This window comes from Chanodichthys erythropterus, chromosome 11 (assembly GCF_024489055.1).
Source record: "Chanodichthys erythropterus isolate Z2021 chromosome 11, ASM2448905v1, whole genome shotgun sequence".
Classification (NCBI taxonomy): domain Eukaryota; kingdom Metazoa; phylum Chordata; class Actinopteri; order Cypriniformes; family Xenocyprididae; genus Chanodichthys; species Chanodichthys erythropterus.
In genome coordinates this window covers 14,352,276-14,375,728 of record NC_090231.1, presented here as the reverse complement: position 1 = coordinate 14,375,728, position 23,453 = coordinate 14,352,276, and the positions used below count along the sequence as shown (strand labels likewise).

The 23,453-nt window shown below is 37.1% G+C and overlaps 1 protein-coding gene across 2 annotated transcripts; it reads right to left on the bottom strand.

Moving 5' to 3' along the window:
• Positions 1 to 799: 799 nt before the first annotated feature.
• Positions 800 to 23,127, bottom strand: trmt44 (tRNA methyltransferase 44 homolog). 2 transcript variants are annotated; one of them, XM_067401805.1, is made up of 11 exons: positions 22,669 to 23,127; positions 22,483 to 22,597; positions 20,058 to 20,277; positions 17,643 to 17,711; positions 17,275 to 17,382; positions 16,904 to 16,975; positions 15,741 to 15,847; positions 13,710 to 13,893; positions 13,174 to 13,534; positions 4,772 to 4,888; positions 800 to 3,100 (listed from the first exon to the last, which is right to left on the bottom strand). In XM_067401805.1, exons 1-11 carry the CDS (start codon positions 22,982 to 22,984, stop codon positions 2,880 to 2,882), a joined length of 1,890 nt encoding a protein of 629 aa, XP_067257906.1. In that variant the 5' UTR covers positions 22,985 to 23,127; the 3' UTR covers positions 800 to 2,879. The 2 variants fall into 2 exon arrangements, with proteins under 2 accessions (XP_067257906.1, XP_067257907.1); XM_067401806.1 differs by lacking the exons at positions 800 to 3,100; positions 4,772 to 4,888 and adding an exon at positions 11,266 to 12,544.
• Positions 23,128 to 23,453: the final 326 nt, after the last annotated feature.

The window sequence follows — 23,453 nt, the reverse complement described above, 5'->3', positions numbered from 1 at the left end:
ATAAATTCTAGCATCAATGTCAACCCCAATTCAAATCCCTTAAAGGAACAGACATTTATTTTATTTACTCAACGTAATGAACAAATTACCTTAACTAAAACATTAGATTATAAGTCTAATTAGGTATGTAACACATTGAATCACATTCAGTCTCTTGTAAACGACTACATCACTGTTAGCTGACGCTCACTCGAATCACTACGGAGTATGTGCACAAGCGTGTGAGCATGAGCAATAAGTAGCTGGCTGCAGTGCACTTAATGGCCACCGGTGTCAATAATAAGAGTTTCTGAATTCTATGCATAGCACCTTTAAAGGGTTAGTTCACCCAAAAATGAAAATAACTAAGGCCTCCATAGGGAGCAATGACATTTCCTCTCTCAAGATCCATTAATGTACTAAAAACATATTTAAATCTGTTCATGTGAGTACAGTGGTTCAATATTAATATTATAAAGAAACAAGAATATTTTTGGTGCACCAAAAAAAACAAAATAACAACTTATATAGTGATGGACAACCGAAGCTCAGAAGTCGTCGTTATTTTGTTTTTTTGGCGCACCAAAAATATTCTTGTCACTTTATAATATTAATATTGAACCACATGAACTGATTTACTCACATGAACTGATTTAAATTATGTTTTTAGTACCTTTATGGATCTTGAGAGAGGAAATGTCATTGTTGTCTATGCAGGCCTCACGGAGCTATCGGATTTCAACTAAAATATCTTAATTTGTGTTCCGAAGATGAACGAAGGTCTTATGGGTGTGGAACAGCATGAAGGTGAGTAATAAATGACATTATTTTCATTTTTGGGTGAACTAACCCTTTAACAATGTTAACTTGTATACACATTTTCTGAACATTACATCTTACTTAATATGCAAAATCCTCAATATTTATTTACTGATAAGGAAATACATAAATTCTCTCAATGTTTATTTCATCAGGGTAATATATAAATCACACACTACTGTTTATACATCAGAAAATATGCACTCTCAAAATCAAAGGAAAGAAAGACAAATAAAAGCCTTTATTTACCATCACTGATGCTTTTAAACCTTTTCGTCAAAACTATTCCACTGCTCACATCACCAGTTTCACAGAAATAAAGAAAATGGCTTCCCCATCCAGCAACATTTCAATGCCACTGACATGAATTTTAATTAAACTTTGTTTCTCCATAGACCTTCTTGTCCGTCTGAATACACTAGTCTACAATTTGGTCTAAATGAGCTATTTATTATGTATTCTGAAATCAAATATGACCAGTAAAACAACTGATTGGCCACTATTTCCAAGATATTCAAGTTTGTACGTGTATGTATAATGTGTAGATAGTACCTGCCACTTTAAAAATCAGCAAAAAAGGTTATATAAATAAAATGTTTTATGAAACAAAAGGCAAAAAACTATTATGTACATAGTTTAGTCCTATGCACTGTCTATTCAGTGCTTGGTTTGTCTCTTGTGTTCATTAAATGGAGCAAATCTGCAATCATTGATGGGCTCCATTTGAAGTTATCTGCACTGTATGAGCCTTTTTCACTCACTTTGGCTAAACAGAAATGTGCCCCTTTGCAAAATTAAACACTGACAAATAAAAGAGTATGACACTATGCTAAACAGCTCCTGGAGAATTTAGCTTCAACCCTAATTAAACACACCTGATGCAGCTCATCAAGTCCTTCAGGCTTATTTGAAAACTACAGGTATGTGTGTTAGAGCACAGGTGGAATTAAACTCTGCAGGGAGTTTTGCACCCCTGCTGTATTATTTCTTGAGCTGATATCTTATTTTTCAGGTAAGAGCGGGAGCGGCCATTTGTAAACTTAATGTGTTTGGCTTCTGGTGTCATTTGCTTCCAGTTATTTTTAGCTGTACAAAACAGCTCCTTATGCTGGTTGATATCGCAAACTGCCATTTCTTACCATCTATTTTTAATGTATTGTCATAATTATAAACGCTGGTTTGTAGTGCAAACAGTTTATTGCACTTTGATATTCTTCTGGTTATTTCCCTATAGCCCTAATAAATCGGAAGTCTCGCACATTCACAGAAACGCCTTACTTCTGTGTTGAAAAATAAGGTGGATAGGGCAATTTGTTCAGCAGAGTGATGCAAGTTCTTATGATTGCAAAAGTGGGTTGGAGATAAATTTTTTGTTAATTGGAAAGTGGTAAATTGTGTTCTTTTGAGTAATTAATGACAGAATTTTCATTTTTGGCTGAACCCTTTAAAAGTCAATATATAATACCGTTAGTTTGTACTGCCATTAACGCTTTCTCCGACGAGCGGATGCAATGAAACCTGTTTTCCTGTTTGAACAGGTGATGTTCGGCATGATGCCTTTTGAGTTTAGTAAATAGATATGATTAATCTAATGTTTGTTCTGTTTGAATCAAATCAAACATATCAATGTGCATCTATGATGTACTGCTAGTAGAAACCCTGACCTCGATTTACCCACACTGGTCTGAGAGGAACATCCTGTCCGCTGACATTTGAGAAGAGGGGCAGTGACCCACAGAGGTTCTAACCACCCACATGGCCCTCCAAATTATTCATGCTCCTAACATTTACACAGCACATGGCCTCTCTCAACAAAAGCCTTTTTATGCTCCAGTGGGGGGGATTTCCTGCGATGGAAGTCGATGGATGTTTTGGATTTATTGGACAAAGTCTGGACAGGATTGGCAATGTTCATTCGACATATTTCTTATACAACAGAAATAAATGGTTACTTTAAAAAAAAATAAAAGAAAAACAATGTTTAAGAAAAAGGCTGTAAAAATATTTGAGTTTTTTCTTTTTCAAAATGTCAGGTCAAATGCTATTAATAAAGCCAAAGCAAGCTTCCATTCAGGTCCAAATCATCTTTGGGGTTTTGTGGAGGGTCTCAAGTCAGTCTCACCATGAGCAAAAGCACAGTCCTCACTGGGCAGAGGGCATCCGTGGGGATGGTGGGTGTGGAACCAGCAGAGTCGGGTTTTCAAGGCACCTGAGGGAGGGGGTTTGCGCTTGGAAGTTACTCTAGAGCTCTGAGCTGGTGTATGCGTCATCCAGTCCCGAATAAAGACCCTTCCACCCTTCACTATGTAAAAAGAGACAGGAAAAAAAGAGACTTTTTGGGTGAAAGAAATAAATGAAAAAGAAAGCCAAAATATTAAATGTCATGAATGAATATTTCGCTGTTTGGTACGGGGGGTCAAAATTAAAATTTTTACCTGAGATTTGGAGCCAAATTACAGGGTGTAAAAATGACATTAGAAAGATGGCAGCATAATTATTTTATTTTTTACACAGAGATTGGTAGGTCTATTATTTAAACCCATTTACGCTAGCAAATTTTGTTGCATCATATGCCAACGGTGACAGGACAAAAACAGGAAAAGGCACCTCTTGTGGTTTTTTTGCCCCACGTTTGCCTGCCTGTAGCTCAAGAAGTGTTAAAGATATTTTAATATCCTTTTAAATTCTGGTTCTTATCAAACTTTTGTTCTGGTATCTTCATTTTGAGGCCCTATATGGTTCAATCCCCAAGATATGGAGATCTTGATGCAGCTCCATGAGTAAACTGGTCAATTGTACACATTTTTAGTGGTCGAAAATCAAATGTGGGTCTCTTTGCATACAATTGATACTTTTGTCTTTTAAAAAGGAATATCTGAACAACAAATAAATGTTGAAACTATAAATGTATCTCTCTTTTTTTTTTTTTTTTTCTCATTCTTTGCAGAAGAATTGTCTAAACTTGTTAAATCATCAAAATCAACAACATGTATATTAGACCCTATACCGACTAAGCTTTGGAAAGAAATGCTTCCAGAAGACATAGATCCTCTACCTAATATTATGAATTCATCAAATGTCATTAGGATATGTACCAAAAAATGTAAGCTGGCTGTTATTAAACTGCTTTTAAACTTGATCCTAGAGAACCGGTTAATTAAAGGCCAAACTCAAAAAAAAAAAAAAAACAGAAAAGACAGTATGCTCACAACTATGTTTTTAGAAAGAAATAGTATCTGCGAGGATTTCCATCCATTTCTATGATAATATCAACCACAACATTCTTTTGAATACTCAAAAATTACGTTGGCATTAGTGGAATTGCATTGACTATCAATTTGTAGCACTAAATGAAGAGGTTTCATATCAATCACAAGTTCAGTATGCAGTACCACATGGCTCAGTACTAGGAAACTTCGTACAAGTTGAAAACTTCGTCTCCATACTGGCGTGGTGAATAAAATTTTCAAGCAAAAGGAACTGGATGAAATATTTGAATGCTACCAATCCATAATCTGATTTCTGACTTGTGATTCTGATTTGTGATGTAGCCTGAAACAAACACACCATGTTCGTTTGTTGGCCAGAGGAGAACTGGCCTCGCAACTGAGCATGGTTTCTTCCAAAAAAAAAAAAAATTCTCTCCATTCTGTCACCTGATGGAGTTTGGGCTCCTCGCCACTGTCGCCTCTGGCTTGCTTAGTTGTGGACACTTAATATTTAATAATATTACTGATTTGACAGACTGACACTATTGGATGAGAACTGAACTGATCTGGTTGACATTACTTTTTTTTGCAGAACTGCTTTATAGATTAAATGAACAATGACACTACTTTCTTTCAAAACTACTGTACTGTACCATTTGCATAACTGAATCATTTTCCTTGTTATCACTTTAATGCTGCCTTCAAACAATCTGTATTTTATATAGTGTTATATAAATAAAGATGACTTGAAAATGGCTAAATACCTCTGAACACTTGGTGATTGTTTTTCAGTAGAGTCTGGAGACCACCACACTCTTTCTTTAGTGCTTGGAGAGTAGACTGGTCCAGGAGGTTGACTACTTCACTAATCAACAAACTGCCTGAGAAAAAAAAGCAAAAAGATGGGGTGAGGGGGATTAGAAAAGAGGCTAAAGAAGAACACCAAAAGCACTTATTTTTTTATTACTCGGATTCCTTGGCTCAAGACGATTCGATTGCACCCTATGATGTCATTTTTCTGCCCTTTTGAATTCTCTGAAAAACCTACTTTTTTTCGAACTCCTATTTTTGCTTATAACTTCTAAACAGATTGACTACAAGTCACGAGACTGATATAAATATGGAATAATATGGAATGTTTCCCGATACTCAAATGGGGATAAAGATCTTTAAGAGTAAAGATAAACTTGTATGAGGTACATTTTTTAAGAAGTGATGATAGATATTGTCAGGTCCAGAATTAGTGTCTTGCGATCCCTTTATAGCTCGCATAAGCTCTTACGTGGTAAAAACTTTGTTGTGTTATGCCCTATTATTAGATGAGAAGTTTATACTAGGGATTCACAATAAATCGGCCACTATATCTGTATCCGCTGATGTGTGTTCATTTTTAATCGTTATAGACCTGGTAAGAAAATTAGGCCAATATATAAAGCCGATAAATAATGGATTATTCCCTTCAGGTGAGAGACTTCAGATGCACACTGTTCATCCATAATGATTTTGAACTGGTTGAAATATGATTAAAATCACTTTGAAAAGAAAAATACAGTTAAGTGCAACGTGCAGCTCAAATCTGTCATATAGGCTACATAAAATTATAATGAAAACACCACTGTAAAAGAATGTTGTGTATTCTTTGTAACAATACGCTAAACACGGGTGCACAAGATAAGGCCATCCACAACAGAGTTACACCATGACTAGCATAGTCAAGCACGCTTGTGCATTCACAGCCTTTATGAGAACACTATTGTAATAAACCTTTGTGAATTTTTTTGGGATTAGTTGCCATGTTTATATTGCATAAATAAATGATTAATCTCATACTCTTTTTTTCCTTCTTATTGTTGTTGAACCATGGCAATCATTTGGTTTTTGTATATGTTAAAATCTTTGGAATAGAATCATTTTCAAAGGAAATCAGAATTCAAGTATAAAAGGATCTGGATTATCCTCAGGAATTGCACTGAACCTTTTATAACAGATTTAAATTGGTACCAGTTGGCTTATTTAAATTGCTATTTCTGTGCATTTCTTCTCTTTGTTTGAGTGTCAGAATTAATATGAAGTAGTTACTTCCACATAGGTCATTCCACACTTTCCATGACAGAAAGTAGTAGTTGACAGATTGTAAAGTCAATTGCTGAATAGATTTCATGCCCAGGGTGTAAATACTTTTGTGATCCATCATTTAGAAGGCACTGGTCATTTTTTGTTGATGAAATCCTCTATGTTCTTACCTTTAGTATTGCTCTGATTAAACCATAAGCTATTGTGGCTGTTAAAGTCTACAACAAGTATGAAGTGGGAAGCTGATCTGGTTTTCTAAGTCTTGATATTTTACATGTATATCTGATGTGAGAGACATGAAGTAAATTGTGATAGTTCTTTGCATGGTCTAATGTACTGCTATTACTTGTAAATTGCAATTCAATTCAAGCCTACACCAGTAGGCTTGTTTGGACCAATGCTATTAAACGGGGATAGTATCAGATGGCAATTGTGTCTCTTGTAGACAAAAGGCAAGTGGTTTGAAGACAACAGCTAATCATTGCAATTCTGCAAAGTTCTCTCTGAATCCAAAGCAATTCCATTAAATGACAGTACACTTCACTTTTAAGCTGGAAAAATGAGGACATTTCCTGATTTTTTTATTTTTTTATACTGGGAGTCTGACTTCTGTTATATCCATTATCCATCTCAATTGCCCATATGGGAACACGGTCCAGTTATTCTCAAAAACAACATTAGAACTCAAATTGACCCTTCTGACACCAATATGTGACTTCATTAAAATAACTTCTGAAGTTGCTGTGTTCAAGGAATTGCCTTCATTTGTAAACTTTTCCACTGCCCTTTGTGAGAGTGGTAGTCAATTTTTGTTTTACCCTTTAAAGGGTTGTGACTCAGCTTAGTCAGCTGATACCCTGCAGAGGAAATTGTAGTGCAGGCCTGTGTTTTTTAGTAAGCAAGAAAAATGGTAAAAAAAATGATCTGTTAATCTATGGCCGTAACAGGCCAAACAGCCACTTGTAGCAATCAATGTTCTAAAAATACACAATCAAACAGATTTTGCAGGTAAACTCCCAAAGCAATCTACTCTTAAACATGGCATACTGCATTTCCTGAGAAACCAGGCCTAAGCCTGGTATTGAAGGATTGAACCTATGATCTCTTTTAATTGAAGAATTAATTGAACACCTTATTTGTCATCTTACAACACCAAAGTAGCCTCTGCTGCAAATGCCGAAGGCCAAATTTGCACTTCAAAATGAATTCCTGTTACCCAGAAGAGGCCTGTAGAATGTTTCTATAACAAATGAGCATCTTTCATGCACACTTATAAATAGCATCCGAAATCCCTCCTAGTACAGATGGAACACATTTTAAATGAGGCTGGCTTGAATCTTCAGACGTAAACCTGTTACCATAGCAACCAGGAGCAGACACAAGGGCTGTGAGACATCCCCCCTCCCTCCCCTCTCATCTAACAGAGCATAATTCAAAAAGACAACTACATCCAGGATCTGCTCTGAGGGCAATTGTCTCTCTCTTTGTCTTTTTAGTGCCGTCTTTTTCTCCCAATGGTGAATTTAATATTATTGTACATAATTTATTTGAACAGGCTACAAATGAATTGAGAGGTGGATTGCAAATGTGCACGAGACTACCTGAAATACAGACTTGGTGTCAAATTTACTAACCAAGTTTAATCAACACTGTGCAATAGCAAACCACAAAAAGTTGGCAGATAAGAATTTCAGTTAAAAGAGATGTTTTTGCATTTTAAATAATTCATCAAATGACTGAGAAGACTGTTATGACCAGGGATAGATCCAGATGCATTTTGTAGTATTTCGGTATTTTAATAAGCCAATTCAAGTGTCTGGATTGCAGTGGGGCTGTACAGTATTTGCACCATTACCTGATTTGCATAATTCTTTCATTGAACCCAATGCAGATAACATGTTCAAATAAACATATCACTAGGTGCAATTCAAACTTCAAATTCAAACTTATTTGATGATGTAAAACAAAGAACAATCTAGTTTATAAAAAATGTGGAACATATGGTATGACTATATTGTAGGTTTTAAGGCCGGAACACACCAAGCCGATGCCGACGAACTAGTGGCGACGAAAGCAGACTGTGGGGTTGGCTCACGTCAGCAGCGTCTGTGTCCAAAGTTGCCCTGACACACCAAACCAACGCTAGACAGCCGACGGCCAAGTAGCACGTCCGTTCTGCGCCTACGTGAGATTAAATGCCTTTCCGTACCAGCAGGTGGCAGTAGCTGAACAGCCAATCAGAATGTTCGAAACATTCTGAATCGGCTGAAAAAAAGCCGGCGAGGACCAACTTCAGCCAACGGTGCAGAACACACTGAGAAAACTTAATCGGCCGATGAACAAAAACTGTCCGACCGTCAGCTTGGTGTGTTCCTGCCTTGAAAGGGACAGTTTCATTTACTCATCATTTAGTCATCATTTACTCACCATTTACTCACCCTCAAGTTGTTCCAAACCTGTATACATTTCTTTGGTCTGTTGAACACAAAGGAAGATATTTTGAAGAAAGTCTGTAACTAGGCTGCTTTGGGGCACCATTGACTTCCATAGTAGAAAAAAAAAATAAAAAAATTTTTTTTGAACTTTTGGGGCACCATTGAATTCCGTTTCCCACATTCTTCAAAATATCTTCCTTTGTGTTCAACAGACCAAATAAATTTGTACAGGTTTGGAAGAACCTGAGGGTGAGTAAATGATGACAGTATTTTCATTTTTGGATGAACTATCCCTTTAATGGACTATTATATGAGCATCAACAAATAAAGTGTCCTCATCATGAATTAATTTCCCATTTTAGTGCTTTCCAAAGGATTTTATAAGACTACGGAGGTTTAGGAAATGAATGCACTTAACTGCATTCATTTAACACAGTTATTGATCTTTATATGTACAGTGCTCAGCGTAAATGAGTACACCCCCTTTGAAAAGTAACATTTTAAACAATATCTCAATGAACACAAAAACAATTTCCAAAATGTCGACAAGACTAATTTAATATAACATCTGTTTAACTTATAACATGAAATTAAGGTTAAAGGGTTAGTTTACCCAAAAATGAAAATTCTGTCATTTATTACTCACCCTCATGCTGTTCCACACCCGTAAGACCTTCATTAATCTTCGGAACACAAATTAAGATATTTTAGTTGAAATCCGATGAAATCCACCAAAAATATTCTTGTCAGTTTATAATATTAATATTGAACAACTGTACTCACAAGAACTGATTTAAATATGTTTTTAGTACCTTTATGGATCTTGACAGAGGAAGTGACATTACTCCCTATGAAGGCCTCACGGAGCCATCGAATTTGGAACACAAATTAAGATATTTTAGTTCAAAGATTAATGAAGGTCTTATGGGTGTGGAATGGCATGAGGGTGAGTAATAAATGACAGAATTTTAATTTTTGGGTGAACTAACCCTTTAATAATATAACTTGGAGAACAAAATTTTCAGTTTTACACAAATTAGGGTGATGCAAAAAAATGAGTACACCCCACTGAAAGTCTCTGGAGCAATGCAAAATTTTAGACTACAAATGTCTAATTTAACAAGAATTCAGCCACAGGTGAGTCTAATTATTCATTACACAGGTGTCCAGCAGACAGTTGACTATAAAAGGGTGTTAAAACCCCTTCCCATTTCATGCTGTCAGCAATGGCACCACATGGAAGAGAAATCTCACAAGACCTGAGAAAGAAAATAATTTCTTTACACCTGAAAGGTGAAGGCTACAAGAAGTTCGGCAAAGCTTTACTTATCGGTCAGAATACTTTAGCAAAAGTGGTACAAAAATTTTAAAAAGATGTAACTGCAACCATCTCACAGAGACGTCCAGGTCGTCCACGGAAGTTAACACCTCGACAGGAGCGTCTTCAGATGAGAAGCGTTGAAGAAAATTGGCATGCAAGTTCACTACAGTTATCTAAAGAAGTAGAAAGCCAGATGTTGCAAAATGTCGCCAACTTGTTCATTCCATGCCTAGAAGACTTGGTGCTGTCATTAAATATCATAGAGGCCATACAAAGTACTAGATGTAGTAGTTTTTGTTGTGGGGTGTACTCATTTTTGCATCACCCTAAATTTGAGTAAAACTGAAAAATGTGTAATCCAAGTTATATTATTAACCTTACTTTCATGTTATAAGTTAAACAGATGTTATATAACACTTAGTCTTCACAACATTTTGGAAAATATTTTTGTGTTCATTGAGATATTGTTTAAAATGTTACTTTTCAAAGGGGGTGTACTCATTTATGCTGAGCACTGTATATGAAGTCCATGCTATACCTAAATTCTCACCTCAGTCTCTACTTTCAGGATGAGACAGATTTTATGAAAGTTATACAAGATGCTATGTGTTAAGTGCAGAAAGAACATGAAAAAACTATGGCTATCAGGAAAAGAAGAAAGTATATTGAGCCTTTTGGGCCATAGTGTACTGTAGTCAACTCATTTTGTTTACTTATCTATTAATATCTTTGTTATTCTTAAACCTTCTACATATTATTTGTGTTTACATTAAGGGGTTTACATTTTATGTAAGTTAAAAAAATTCATGAAGAAGCTGATATGCTATGTGCACTACTTTCTATACTTAAAGTCCACTTGAAAGGCAAGTTGCAATAGTCTTTTCTTTTCTTCTCTATTGTGACGTATATCTGAGTGAAACGGCTTCTCGGACAAGAAAAAATGTAGGGCAGGACTTGACTTTGTCCATCAGGAATTGATTAGATTGTTTGATCATTGTGGTGAGATTGGATTACTGCGATTTTATGTGAGTCACAGGTTGTCCCTCCCTCACGCCGGTGTGACGTCATCAGAGAAGAGATGTCATTGCTTGCAAGAGGAAATGTTATTTTGATTAAAGATTATAAAGGGCACATGAATATAAAAATAATAATAATAATTGTTAATGATGTTCAGGGATAAATCATTTATAATAAAATATAAATACAAGGAAAATTCAAAGAGCGTACAAGGAGTTCCCGTGTATTAAAAAATTAGATGCATTGTCGAAGCCAAACACCTACAGTAAAACCCGTCTCTTCATCATCTGTGACAAATTTAGTTCACCAAGACACTAAGTTTGCCCAACATTACAGAGACAGTAAATGACTACTGGTTAAGCTAACTGTAACGAGGTTAGTAGATATGGGAAGAAGGAGGCGGGAACCGGCGAACATTGAACGTAACTTTTAATGTAAAATAAACAAAGAACAAAACGAAAGTAATGCCGGCAGACCCTCGCGGACGTCTGCCGGCCACAAAAACATAACAAAACATAAAATAAAGTCCAGGCCTGGTCCTCTCTCGTCCTCCACGGTAGTCGCTCCTCCTTTTATGCTCCCGGAGCTCCTCCGTGAGGGACTCAAGGCCGGTGCGCCTCCCAGGTGACGCTCATTATCACTCGCGCCACCGGCCTCGCGCCGTTCCCTCACGGCTCTCGCCCGCCCTGCTCGTCACATACCCCCAACGCCCCTCGCAGGCCGGGGGGTACCTCCGAGACTGCGCTCTACTCCCCCCCGGGGCCTGTCTCGGCGGCCGCAGCACCTGGGGGTAAGGACAGACGAGACGAGAGAAAGGAGACGGAAGCAAGGGGAGCGACAGGACGAGAGAGGGGAGAGAGGAAAAAGAAAAAAAAAAAAATTCTTGGTCCGGTTCCCCGACACACTGCCGCTTGGTCCTCAGCCTGCCGAGAGGCTCTTCTTCGCGGTGCCATGCGGTGGCACTGGACGCTCGGTGGACGGCCCGATCCTCGACCGCCTCCTGGCGGCCGGCGATGGCTCCTCCGACTGAGGGCAGCCGGCAGCGAGTCCCCCGTTCCCTGCTCCTCCCCTTTATGGCGGACGGCAGCAGGCTCCGGCCCACGGCGAACGGCGGCGACTCCTCCGCTCCCTCTTGGACGGCAGCCACCCCACCTCGTCCCAGGGGCACGGCCTCGAGCTCTCCGTCCCACCTTTCACAAGGCTCCAGCACCACCGCTTCGGGCAGCCTCTCGCGGTCTTCACTCCCGCGCTGCCCGAACTCCGCAGCACCGCGATCCCCCTCAGCAGCGAGGGCTCTCCGACAGCATGTCCCTCCTTCCTCCCGGGTTTCGGCACCAATGTAACGAGGTTAGTAGATATGGGAAGAAGGAGGCGGGAACCGGCGAACATTGAACGTAACTTTTAATGTAAAATAAACAAAGAACAAAACGAAAGTAATGCCGGCAGACCCTCGCGGACGTCTGCCGGCCACAAAAACATAACAAAACATAAAATAAAGTCCAGGCCTGGTCCTCTCTCGTCCTCCACGGTAGTCGCTCCTCCTTTTATGCTCCCGGAGCTCCTCCGTGAGGGACTCAAGGCCGGTGCGCCTCCCAGGTGACGCTCATTATCACTCGCGCCACCGGCCTCGCGCCGTTCCCTCACGGCTCTCGCCCGCCCTGCTCGTCACACTAACCATCTCCACCTAGTGTCTGAGCCAGGATCCAAAATGACCAGGGCACTGTATTAACTAATATGTCAATGCTGGCATGGAGTATAGTTAGAATATGACAGCCTCTGAACAGAGTTAATTATTATTTTGATTAAAGATTATAAGGGCATATGAATTAAAAAAAAATAATGATGTGCATGGATAAATAATTTATAATAAAATACTGCAATATTCCATAAATAATGGCGGCAGATATTTTCTTCCGTATTGTAATGTACATCTGAGTGTAACGGATTATTGAAAAACAAAAAAAAAATAGAGCAAGGACTTGGTTACATCAGTTGTTGATTGGATTTTAAGATGTGGCTGCTGCACTCAAAAGTAGTGTCAGATGAACATGAGCTTGCAGGGGCAGGGTTTAAGTGGACTAAATAATTTGAGAAGTCACTGCATACGTCAAACAGAAAGAAGTCTGTTGTTTTCAAAACATTTTTTAAAATGAAACCCATGTGCAGGCATTTAGAAAATAGATATGGCAAACACATCTATTTATTCAATGTACATGCAATTACCGTACATGATTTTTATTGTATGGCTTCCTGAAGTTTCTCTCCAGGCTTTTAAGCCACCCATGTCTCATGACACGTGAAACATTAGACATATTCTTACCTCCTGTGTTCCAGGCATCACCGCAACCGCTACCCTCTAGATTTTTCTCAGTCAGACTCAGCAATGCCTCTGCCACCCTCAGAACCACTGCATCCACAAAATCCCTTGGAAGAGATGAACAGTTCCTAACAGCTTCCGTCTTTTCTCTCGGTTGGAAGCCATTCACCCAGTCATTGGCAGGGGTTGAAACATCCTGTCCATTGTCACTGTGAGGTCCATCATGGCCACATTGACTGACATTCTTACTGACCCCTGAGCTTGTGAATAAGGCCTCACGCCCCCTGATATAATCATATCGCCGCTCCTCTACCATAGCCTCTTCGGCCTCACTGTATGTCCTACCTTTGCCTATTATGCACACCTGAAAAAGAGAATGACACAGCAGAATGAGGCTCTCTACAGAGCTTCTGAATTTTCCAGTTTTCACACTAATTCACAAGCTTAGAGCTTATACTGCCCTTTCTGTACATTCAGAGCTGTTCTGTTGTGTTTCTACACAAGATGGCCTCAGCTGTACAGACACTGGACCAACCTACCCGTTTGGTGGAGGGTATCCTTAGACAGTCCTCCTCTGTGTGGAAGCCGCACACTGTGCTGACATCTGTGATGAAGTCAATGTATTCCTTATACTGAGACTTCTTACACTGTCTGCGCTGGTACTTCCCACAGAAGTCAAAGAAGCAGCAGGGAAGCACAAAGTAACGGCATGAGTAAGATGATCTAGGCGAGAAACACACAGAACAGAGGACATAGCAACAACTGTTAAAGAGTGAAAAATATAGATATACAAAAATATCTTCTGTTTCTTATGAACATAAACAGGAAAAGCAAATATTTTAATTGACCAGTGATTTTGGGCACTTCTAGAGTAGATGAATTTGACCTAGTTTCAAAGACTATAAATTTTTCAGATGAAGTCATTCCTGTACATGAACAATTAATAACAGTCAGCAAACATGTTTAATGAAAAGTTTGTTTCAGTGATATTATAGGTCACTACAATACGTCACATCATTGCTATACATGTCATTCTACATTCTGAGCTGTGTTTGATATTTTTTAGCTTGAACTACCAATAATATGTGTACATTGCAAGAATTAGTAAAAAAAAAAAAAAAACATACAAGGAGACTTTGCTATGTATGGAAGATGAGATGTGTTGTCGAAGCCAAACACCTACAGTAAACACTACAGAGACAGTAAATGACTACTGGTTAAGCTAACCATCTCCACCTAGTGTCTAAGCCAGGATCCAAAAAGACCAGAGCACTGTAATAACTAATATGGAGTCAATGCTGGCATGGAGTATAGTTAGAATATGACAGCCTCTGAACAGAGTGAACCCATGTGGTAAATAAAAAAATCAAATCAAAACAAAAAAACCCTGGGCTTTCAGTATAAAGTAACAGTTCATCTGTAAGTGATTAATGACACACTGAAACCTATAACAGCAAAAATGTTTGCTTTTTATCATTGTATATAATGTACACTACATCATTCAATAGCCGGGTTGGTATGTTTTTTTATGCTTATGATTATTATGCTTAGTTAAGTCATATATTTGATCAAAAATAAAAACAGTAATATTGTGCAACATTATAATTTAAAATAACTTTTCTATTTTAACAGAATTTAAGATGTAATTTATTCCTGTGATGGAAAAGAGTATTTATTTGAAATAGAAAATCTTTTGTGAAATAGAATCTTTTGTATTAATGTTAAAGCCTTTAATGTCACTTTTAATTAATTTAATGCGCCCCTGCTGAATAAAATAATTTCTTTCAAAAAATAAAATAAAAAAGTATTACTCAGTAATAATATATATATATATATATATATATATATATATATATATATATATATATATATATATATATATATATATATATATATATATATATATATATATATATATTATATATATATAAAATTTACACACACATATGTATGTGCTTTTCAGGACACTGGATTTTAGAGATAATTTCGTAAAATTCAAATATGCTTTACAGCTCTTTATTGGAAAGAATTTAGACTATGTGTTTCATGCTTGTTGAATAAACTATAAAAATGCACCTGCAGAAAGGTCCTCAAGACACTAACAGTTTAGAGATGGTAGATAATTAAGGTAACAGTTACAATAACTTAAGACATTAAGTGAGGACTGCTAATTTTTAAATACTTTTGATATTACAAATATTTACACATTAAGACGTTTGCTGAAGATAAAAGCAGTCAAAAGTTAGGAGGACATTTATTTTTTTGCATTTATTTTACTGAATCCAAATCTTTGAAATGTAGAGAATAAATAAAATCAAGAACTGAGATGATACTTTTACTTTTTTTTTTTTTTGCAAATTGATTAGAACTCATTTTGAACAACAAATTATATTAATCTACAATACATAATGGGTCATTGCAAACCACAAAGAATTTTAAACGCTCATTTATTTACTAACATTGATACCACAACCTGGGAAAATAAGCACAGAATGAGTTATCTAATGACTTTAGATTCATTTACTGAAGAGCAGGTGTCTTCAACGCTAGTGCTAAATTTCATGACTTGCCTGGCTGCTATTACAGGGATCCATGGGGTAAGCTCATCTGAGTGGTTTCCAATCAGCCAGTCTGTGGTGGGAAAGAGGAAGCCATTGCTGGGTGTGATGGCATTTTCCTGAAATAGATGAGAGCAGCCGCCACATTTCATCATTGGCTGAAAGTGCAATAACACTGGGAGGCACTGGTGACGATATGAAAATGATGAGAAAATAAAAATAATAATAAAAAAAAAAAAACAGCCATAGGTCCCATTACCAAGTTAATTTTTTTTTAATCATGTAGAAAGGGGATTAAGGTAACTTTGATAACTGTAATGCACATGTATAATTTAAAGTAAATGTTCTGATGTGCAGTTCAAGAAGGTAATTATGAAGTGGCTAGAGATTCTCCAGCATATTAGTTACATACAGGGCACATGAAGAATACTTGCTGGGATTTATTAGATGATGTTGATTAAAAAAAAAATATAAATATAATAAAACCCTACTACAAAAATCTGACAAGAACAATCTGAGCTACCACAGGAGCCTTGCCCCCATTTTTTCCTCAGAAGACTGGCCACTCATGACATTCCAGAGTGTAATGCATCTGTACAGATGGGCACATCATGGTTCTGAGTGATGATGAAATACTACAGGGTTTTCATCAGTGCACAAACATTCTCGCTAGACTTGTCACAGAAGCATCTCTGAACCTCTTTCAGGACATGACATTATAAATAATATAGCTCAGGAAATGTTTGAAGCCTTGTTCTAGGATGAAGTTTAAAGAAAAATCCGAGCAATGACTGAATAGCATGGAGAGGAAAACAAATTTGGAGATTTTCTTAAGAGATGGGACATGTACCAATTTATAACCACAGATATTTGTCTTTATGTCCATTTTTCTAAAGAGGCAATAGACAATATTTTAATGATGATTAATGAAAATAAGGATTGATGAAAATCAATTAATTATATTGTCAACTTAGAGCACATTAAAATGACACATTTATAATACATACAACTGTATGGACTTTTTATACTGACTAATGATTAAAGCACAATAAAAGGTAAGTTTGTAAGTCAGGCAAAAATTATATAAAATGGCTACAAAAACTGGCCTTAAGCATCTTATAAAAAGGAAAATGTGACTATCAATGACACTGTCCAATGTCTCAATCCTATCTTACCTCTAGATGAGTACCAGGCCCATACATGTCCCAGATCTTCCTTTTGCGAATGTCAGTGCCCTTTCCAGGATGCTGAAACCCAGGAGTGCATGACTAACTTAGGCCTCAGTCAGTTTAATCAAAACAGAACACCGAGTACATCACAGTGCCTGCATATAATTCCCTTTAAGCCTTGAGAGGGAAGGAGTCAAATCTCAATATAATTAAAAGCCAAAGAACATAGATGGGCGAATCATTGATTTTAATACTGGATGAATATTATCAAATTAAATGTGTTCCACTGGGGGGGGATGCATGGGTGATTTACAAGAATGACACATGGTACAGGGTGTAGTAATTCAACACTGCAGCAGGTGTATTAGTTAACCTACCCCTTCATTGTTTAAAATGTGAACCAGGAGGCCGTTTCCACAGCCGAGATCCACAAAGGACTGTTTGGTTGTTGTTCCGTTTTCAGCACGCTCTTCACCCCATAAGACCTGCACCGGTGACAGAGGGACACTGTTTTTCTCTGATATGCTCAGAGTCAAAAAGACATAGATGTTTATGACTCTATTTGTTTAACATGCACAATATACATTTTCAATGCCTTCCATATAAAATCTCTTATGCATAAACTGTCAGTTATTAAATCTTCATAATAATCTTCCTATGTATTCACTAAATATTGAGGTGAAATGTAATCACTAAATTATAAAAGAGATCATTTGCATAATAAACAATCAATAGTCCAACCTACCAACAGATATGTGGCAATGGCAACATCTTCAAACACAAACTTCTCTGGATCAGTAACTTCAGGCCAGACCTGAAAAATTAAAAGCTTTCTTTTATTTGTCTAAATTGCAGACATGTAATACTTCGAAGCAAACACCCAAAACATATATTAGGGATGGTATATAAGGCTGAAATCCTGGGACCAATGATGGCCATCACAAAAAACAGCAGATAGTCCTCCACATGCACCACATTTTATACAAACTACTGTACATGTATGAAAGAGATGTTTTAACATGGCACCGGTTACTAAATGTTTAGGTAGTAAAGGATAAGTATAACTGATTTGCAAAAAAACATTTCCTGAATACTCCACATCTTTTATTGGTTGGACAAAAACAGATCATCTCATCCTATAAATAGTCATGCTGCTTTAACAAGCAGCACCATACAATGTTCAAACTTCAAAAAATTGTCTTATTTATTGTTGAAGTTTTGAAAGAAGAAAGTATTGTAACATTATAAAATTATACATATTACAGGTAGGAATCTAGCAGTGAAATTTGTTCCAGATGACTGATCTTATTTATTTAATAAACTAAGTAGTGGGAGCAGATGCATTATTTTGTGATTTTACTGGCTTGATTAACTTAATTAGCTTGACCCTCTCAGGCAGAAGAGGAACAGGGTGGGCGGCAGGAAGTTGTCTCAGCCTCAGACGTCATGCTTTCGGGCCACTAGCTGAACATCTGATTCATAAGGCACACAAAATGGGAAACGATCCATTTTGAAAAGTTTTGAAGCCGTCATCTGAGATGCGTGTCATTTTCTTTAAAGGTGCCCTAGAACTTTTAAAAAAAAGATGTAATATAAGTCTAAGGTGTCCCCTGAATGTGTCTGTGAAGTTTCAGCTCAAAATACCCCATAGATTTTTTTAAATTCATTTTTTTAACTGCCTATTTTGGGGCATCATTATAAATGAGCCGATTCAGGGCTACTGGCCCTTTAATTCTCGTGCTCCCCGCCCCGGAGCTCGCGCTTACCTTAAACAGTGCATAAACAAAGTTTACACAGCTAATATAACCCTCAAAATGGATCTTTACAAAGTGTTCGTCATGCATGCGGCATGCATGCGTCGGATTATGTGAGTATTGTATTGTGTTATATTGTTTACATTTGATTCTGAATGGATTTGAGTGGCTAACAGCTAATGCTACACTGTTGGAGAGATTTATAAAGAATGAAGTTGTGTTTATGAATTATACAGACTGCAAGTGTTTAAAAATGAAAATAGCGACGGTTCTCTTGTCTCCGTGAATACAGTAAAAACGATGGTAACTTTAACCACATTTAACAGTACATTAGCAAAATGCTAACGAAACATTTAGAAAGACAATTTACAAATATCACTAAAAATATGATGTTATCATGAATCATGTCAGTTATTATTGCTCCATCTGCCATTTTTCGCTTTTGTTATTGCTTGCTTACCTAGTCTGTTGATTCAGCTGTGCAGATCCAGACGTTACTGGCTGCCCTTGTCTAATGCCTTTCATAATGTTGGGAACATGGGCTGGCATATGCAAATATTGGGGCGTACACCCCGACTAACAGTCGGTGTTATGTTGAGATTTGCCTGTTCTTCTGAGGTCTTTTAAACAAATGAGATTTATATAAGAAGGAGTAAACAATGGAGTTTGAGACTCACTGTATGTCATTTCCATGTACTGAACTCTTGTTTTTTGACTGTGCCAAGATAAATTCAATTTTTCATTCGAGGGCAACTTTAATGGTCCGTCGTGATGCCAAACCCCCTAATGGAAGAAGAAAGCCTTAATTTTTACAACTGTATCTTTACTAAACGCTGGATTTTTAAAAGAACGTGAAGTCCGCGTTGCCATTGTTGCAGTAAACTTGTAGCAACGTTCTTGAATGAATAATTTGAATTCTGTTATCGTATAGACATCAACTTTACATTTTCACGCCCCTAAACATGACGCAGAACAAAACGCACTGTGATCGGTTGCTTTACATGTCGGTCAAACGTCCTCTTGGGCGGACCTTAGCCAATGAAAGCTGTGATGGAGTCCAGACCTTCTGCTGTCAGTCTGAAGGTCTGGCCACACGAGATTAGGTAGCATGTTATAGGGAGTTTTATCTTTGTATGGGGTGGTAACAGAGAACATTGCCAACATCATCTATGCCAGGATGCACATCTTAAATTACCTGGCCAGAAAATACTGACAATATCAAAATATTTTCTCACTTAAAATCTTTTTGTATAATTTTGGATTCATAGCAGGTCTGTAAGTTGACCGTCTCACTGGGAAAATCCTGGTTCTCCCAAGGCCAATTCATCATTGATGCATGTGGAAAGATATAGTCAAAATTTAATTTAAGATTAAAAAATAAAAAATAAAATAAATCCTGCCCTTACCTTTACTAAAGCTTTGTACTTTTCTTTCAGCTGCTGGTAGAGAATACTGTATTTCTCCACAGGTATGAGGGAAAGGGTGCTCTTAAACTCACTGGCCTTGCTCTCCAGAGCCCAGCGTGATAGTTTAGGTAGGAGTTCAGAATGGAGCCAGGAGAGTTTAGGGTAAGCTACTCCATCATTGTACCACTGATCAGGCCTCAAAACATGAAGACACAACTTCCTGGAAAAGAGTTAAGGAACACTTAATATGAATGCAATTAATGTCCAATAAAGGCTGGTTTAAAGCACCTAATGACATTTTCCGATTTTCCGTGACCTAATCTAAGTGAGAACCATTTACTCCTAATAACCATTAACAAATCTTGTACTACTGGTTTAAAATACTGTACATCAATTATATGGTTTATAATTTAAAGCACAAAAAAAAGATTATGTAACTATTTTATGAGCTAATTAAACAATAATAATTTTGTTAATTACAGTACTTTATTACTGTATACTTATAAAGTGTTACCCAAAAAACAAATAGTTAAAATAAATCAAATAATTTTTTTTTTCTTGTACTCTGACGAATAATTACAACATCTTGCCTACTTGATGTTGTATGCTTATGCTTTTTTAAGTGTCTATTATGTAACTGATGAGAGAGTACTCCCGATGCCCTGTTGTCTGTAAAAGGTGTGCAAAAATAAATAAATAAATAAATACATGCAAATGAACTTGGTATGCAAATGTTTCTTGTGTGCAGGATTAGCTCTCTGCCCATTTTAGTCTCACAAAAACAGTACAATTCCACCTCAATATCTGTGTCAGGAAATATTTTAGTTATTTTCTCAACATGATAAATATGTCACCAGGCAGGTAAGCTGACAACTACAGTGCGTGCTGACTGCACTGGAGATAATCATTTTTAAATGGTTAATTAGGTGACTGAAATTAGGACAAATTAAGAAGTTGTTAATCAGGCTTTCTACTTCTTGCATCACCTTAGGAAATGGGGAATATATGCCATAGTATTGACAAGTTCCTTTGCTAAGCTAAATTATTCACACTGTTAAACATTAGCAAGGAAAAGGTATCAAATAAAAAATATCTGAATTTAGTAAATCAATTTAACATTTTTTTTTATATATATTTTCTGCATTTACAGGACAATTTTACAATTAGCATTATTATTTGAGCCATTGGCACAAGTTCTTCATTTAAAGACCTAGGAAATTGTTTGACAGGCAATTTTCTTTCTTGTATGACATACAAGTGGGACAAACCAAAAGCTTATCACTTTAAAAATAAACAAACAAAAATCATGCATTCATCATATTTCTTGTGTTATCCCTCTGTCTTTTATTTTGTTCTAAATGTAACTTACGGAGTATCCAAAAACAAGTCAAAACTTCAATGCACTCACTGAACAGTTCTCACATTTTGAGGTCTTTATAGGGTTAGTTCACCCAAAAATGAAAATAATGTAATTTATTACTAACCCTCATGTCGTTCCACACCCGTAAGACCTTCATTCATCTTCGGAACACAAATTAAGATATTTTTGATAAAATCCAAAGGCTTGTTGGCGCCGATGGCCTCATGGGCAGCGCGACGACATGTAGCACCAATGCGCTTTGAGTCCTGTCTTGTGGTCCTTTCACGATCCCGTCCCCCTCTCTCTCTCCCACTTCACTTCTGGCTAATCACTGTCCTATCATAATAAAGTTAAAAGCACCAAAAAAAACTTAAAAAATAAAATAAAAAAAATCCAATGGCTCAGTGAGGCCTCCATAGACAGCAAAATCCATAAAGGTAAATTACTAAAAATATATTTAAAACCGTTCATGTGAGTTCAGTGGTTCTATCTTAATATTATAAAGCGACGAGAAAACTTTGTGCACCAAAAAAAAAAAAAAAAAAAAAAAAAAAAAACACGACTTCTCAACAATATAGTGATGGCCGATTTCAAAACACTGCTTCAGAGCTTTACGAATCGGATCAGTGATATGGAGCAGCAAAGTCATGTGATTTCAGCAGTTTAGCCATTTGATAGGAAATCCGAGTCACTGATTTGATTCGTAAAGCTCCAAAGCAGTGTTTTGAAATCGTTATTTTGACGCACAAAAAGTTCTCGCCGCTTTTTAATATTAAGTAAGAACCACTGTACTCACATGAACTGATTTAAATATGTTTTAGTACCTTTCTGGATCTTGAGAAGTTCAGTGGCATTGCTGTCAATGCAGGCCTCACTGAGGCATCAGATTTAATCAGAATATCTTAATTTGTGTTCCAAAGATTAACGAAGGTCTTACAGGTGTGGAACGACATGAGGGTGAGTAATTAATGACATATTTTCATACTTGGGTGAACTAACCCTTTCATGTTCCATTCAAAGACACAGCACTGAATGGTTAACCCCCCCATTCAAGTATATACTCACCATTCATCTGGCTTTAACTGCAGCTGGATTTTATAAACATTACTGCTCTTAAGAGTAACCTGTTCCGCACCATTCACTTCAAATGGGATAAATGTCACTGTATTTCCAACAATATCTTAAAAGAAAAAGAGAAAATTTTAAAACAAGAAAGACAAAATACTCAAAAGGGTTGGTGCTGTACCTCACCTTTAACGATAACCTCTTTGAACAGACAGTCTCCTGTCTTGTTCACTTTGGGGATAATAGTTCTTACTCCAACACACCAGCGTCCTGCAGTTTCATGCTCCTCATCCACAACATCGGCGTGAAGAAACACACAAATATCAGTCATCTCAATATTGGTCCCCAGAAGACCAGATAAAACCTGCATTAATCCCGCAGTGTCCACGTCCCTGTAGTCTGTCACTGTCACACCACACAGTCTCTTGTTTACCACATGTGGTTTCTTGATCCAGACGTCAGCAGCGGACCACATGCTCTCTGCGCTGCGCTTTTCCGTCATGTTTATTTCAGAAGGCTTCGATATGCTTCGACCTCAATAACATATATAAAAACAGTCCAACATTACTAGAGTAATATCCACTCTGACCACGAGCACAGCATCAATTATACCGGTTGGCTGACGTCACAGTCGTCGTCGTCGTCGTCTTCTTCTTCTTCTTCTTCTTGTTTCATGTCCAATCACGACAAGTATTACCGCCACCTACTGTGAAGCTTTCATCTCGCATGAGGGGCTGCTTGACGTCCAGCTCCCCCTCCGTGGACGTAATGATATAATATGTATTAATTATTATTAATTTAAAGAAAAATAGTATTATAAAATATTAACTAAAACAATTCACATTAATTTTCTTTCTGTTAGAATTTACTGATTACTTATTAATATATATTAAATTACTAATTATGTAAATAATATTTCGATACTCAAATCAGTGGTTTGGAGCGCGTATCAAACGGCCAAAGTCACGTAA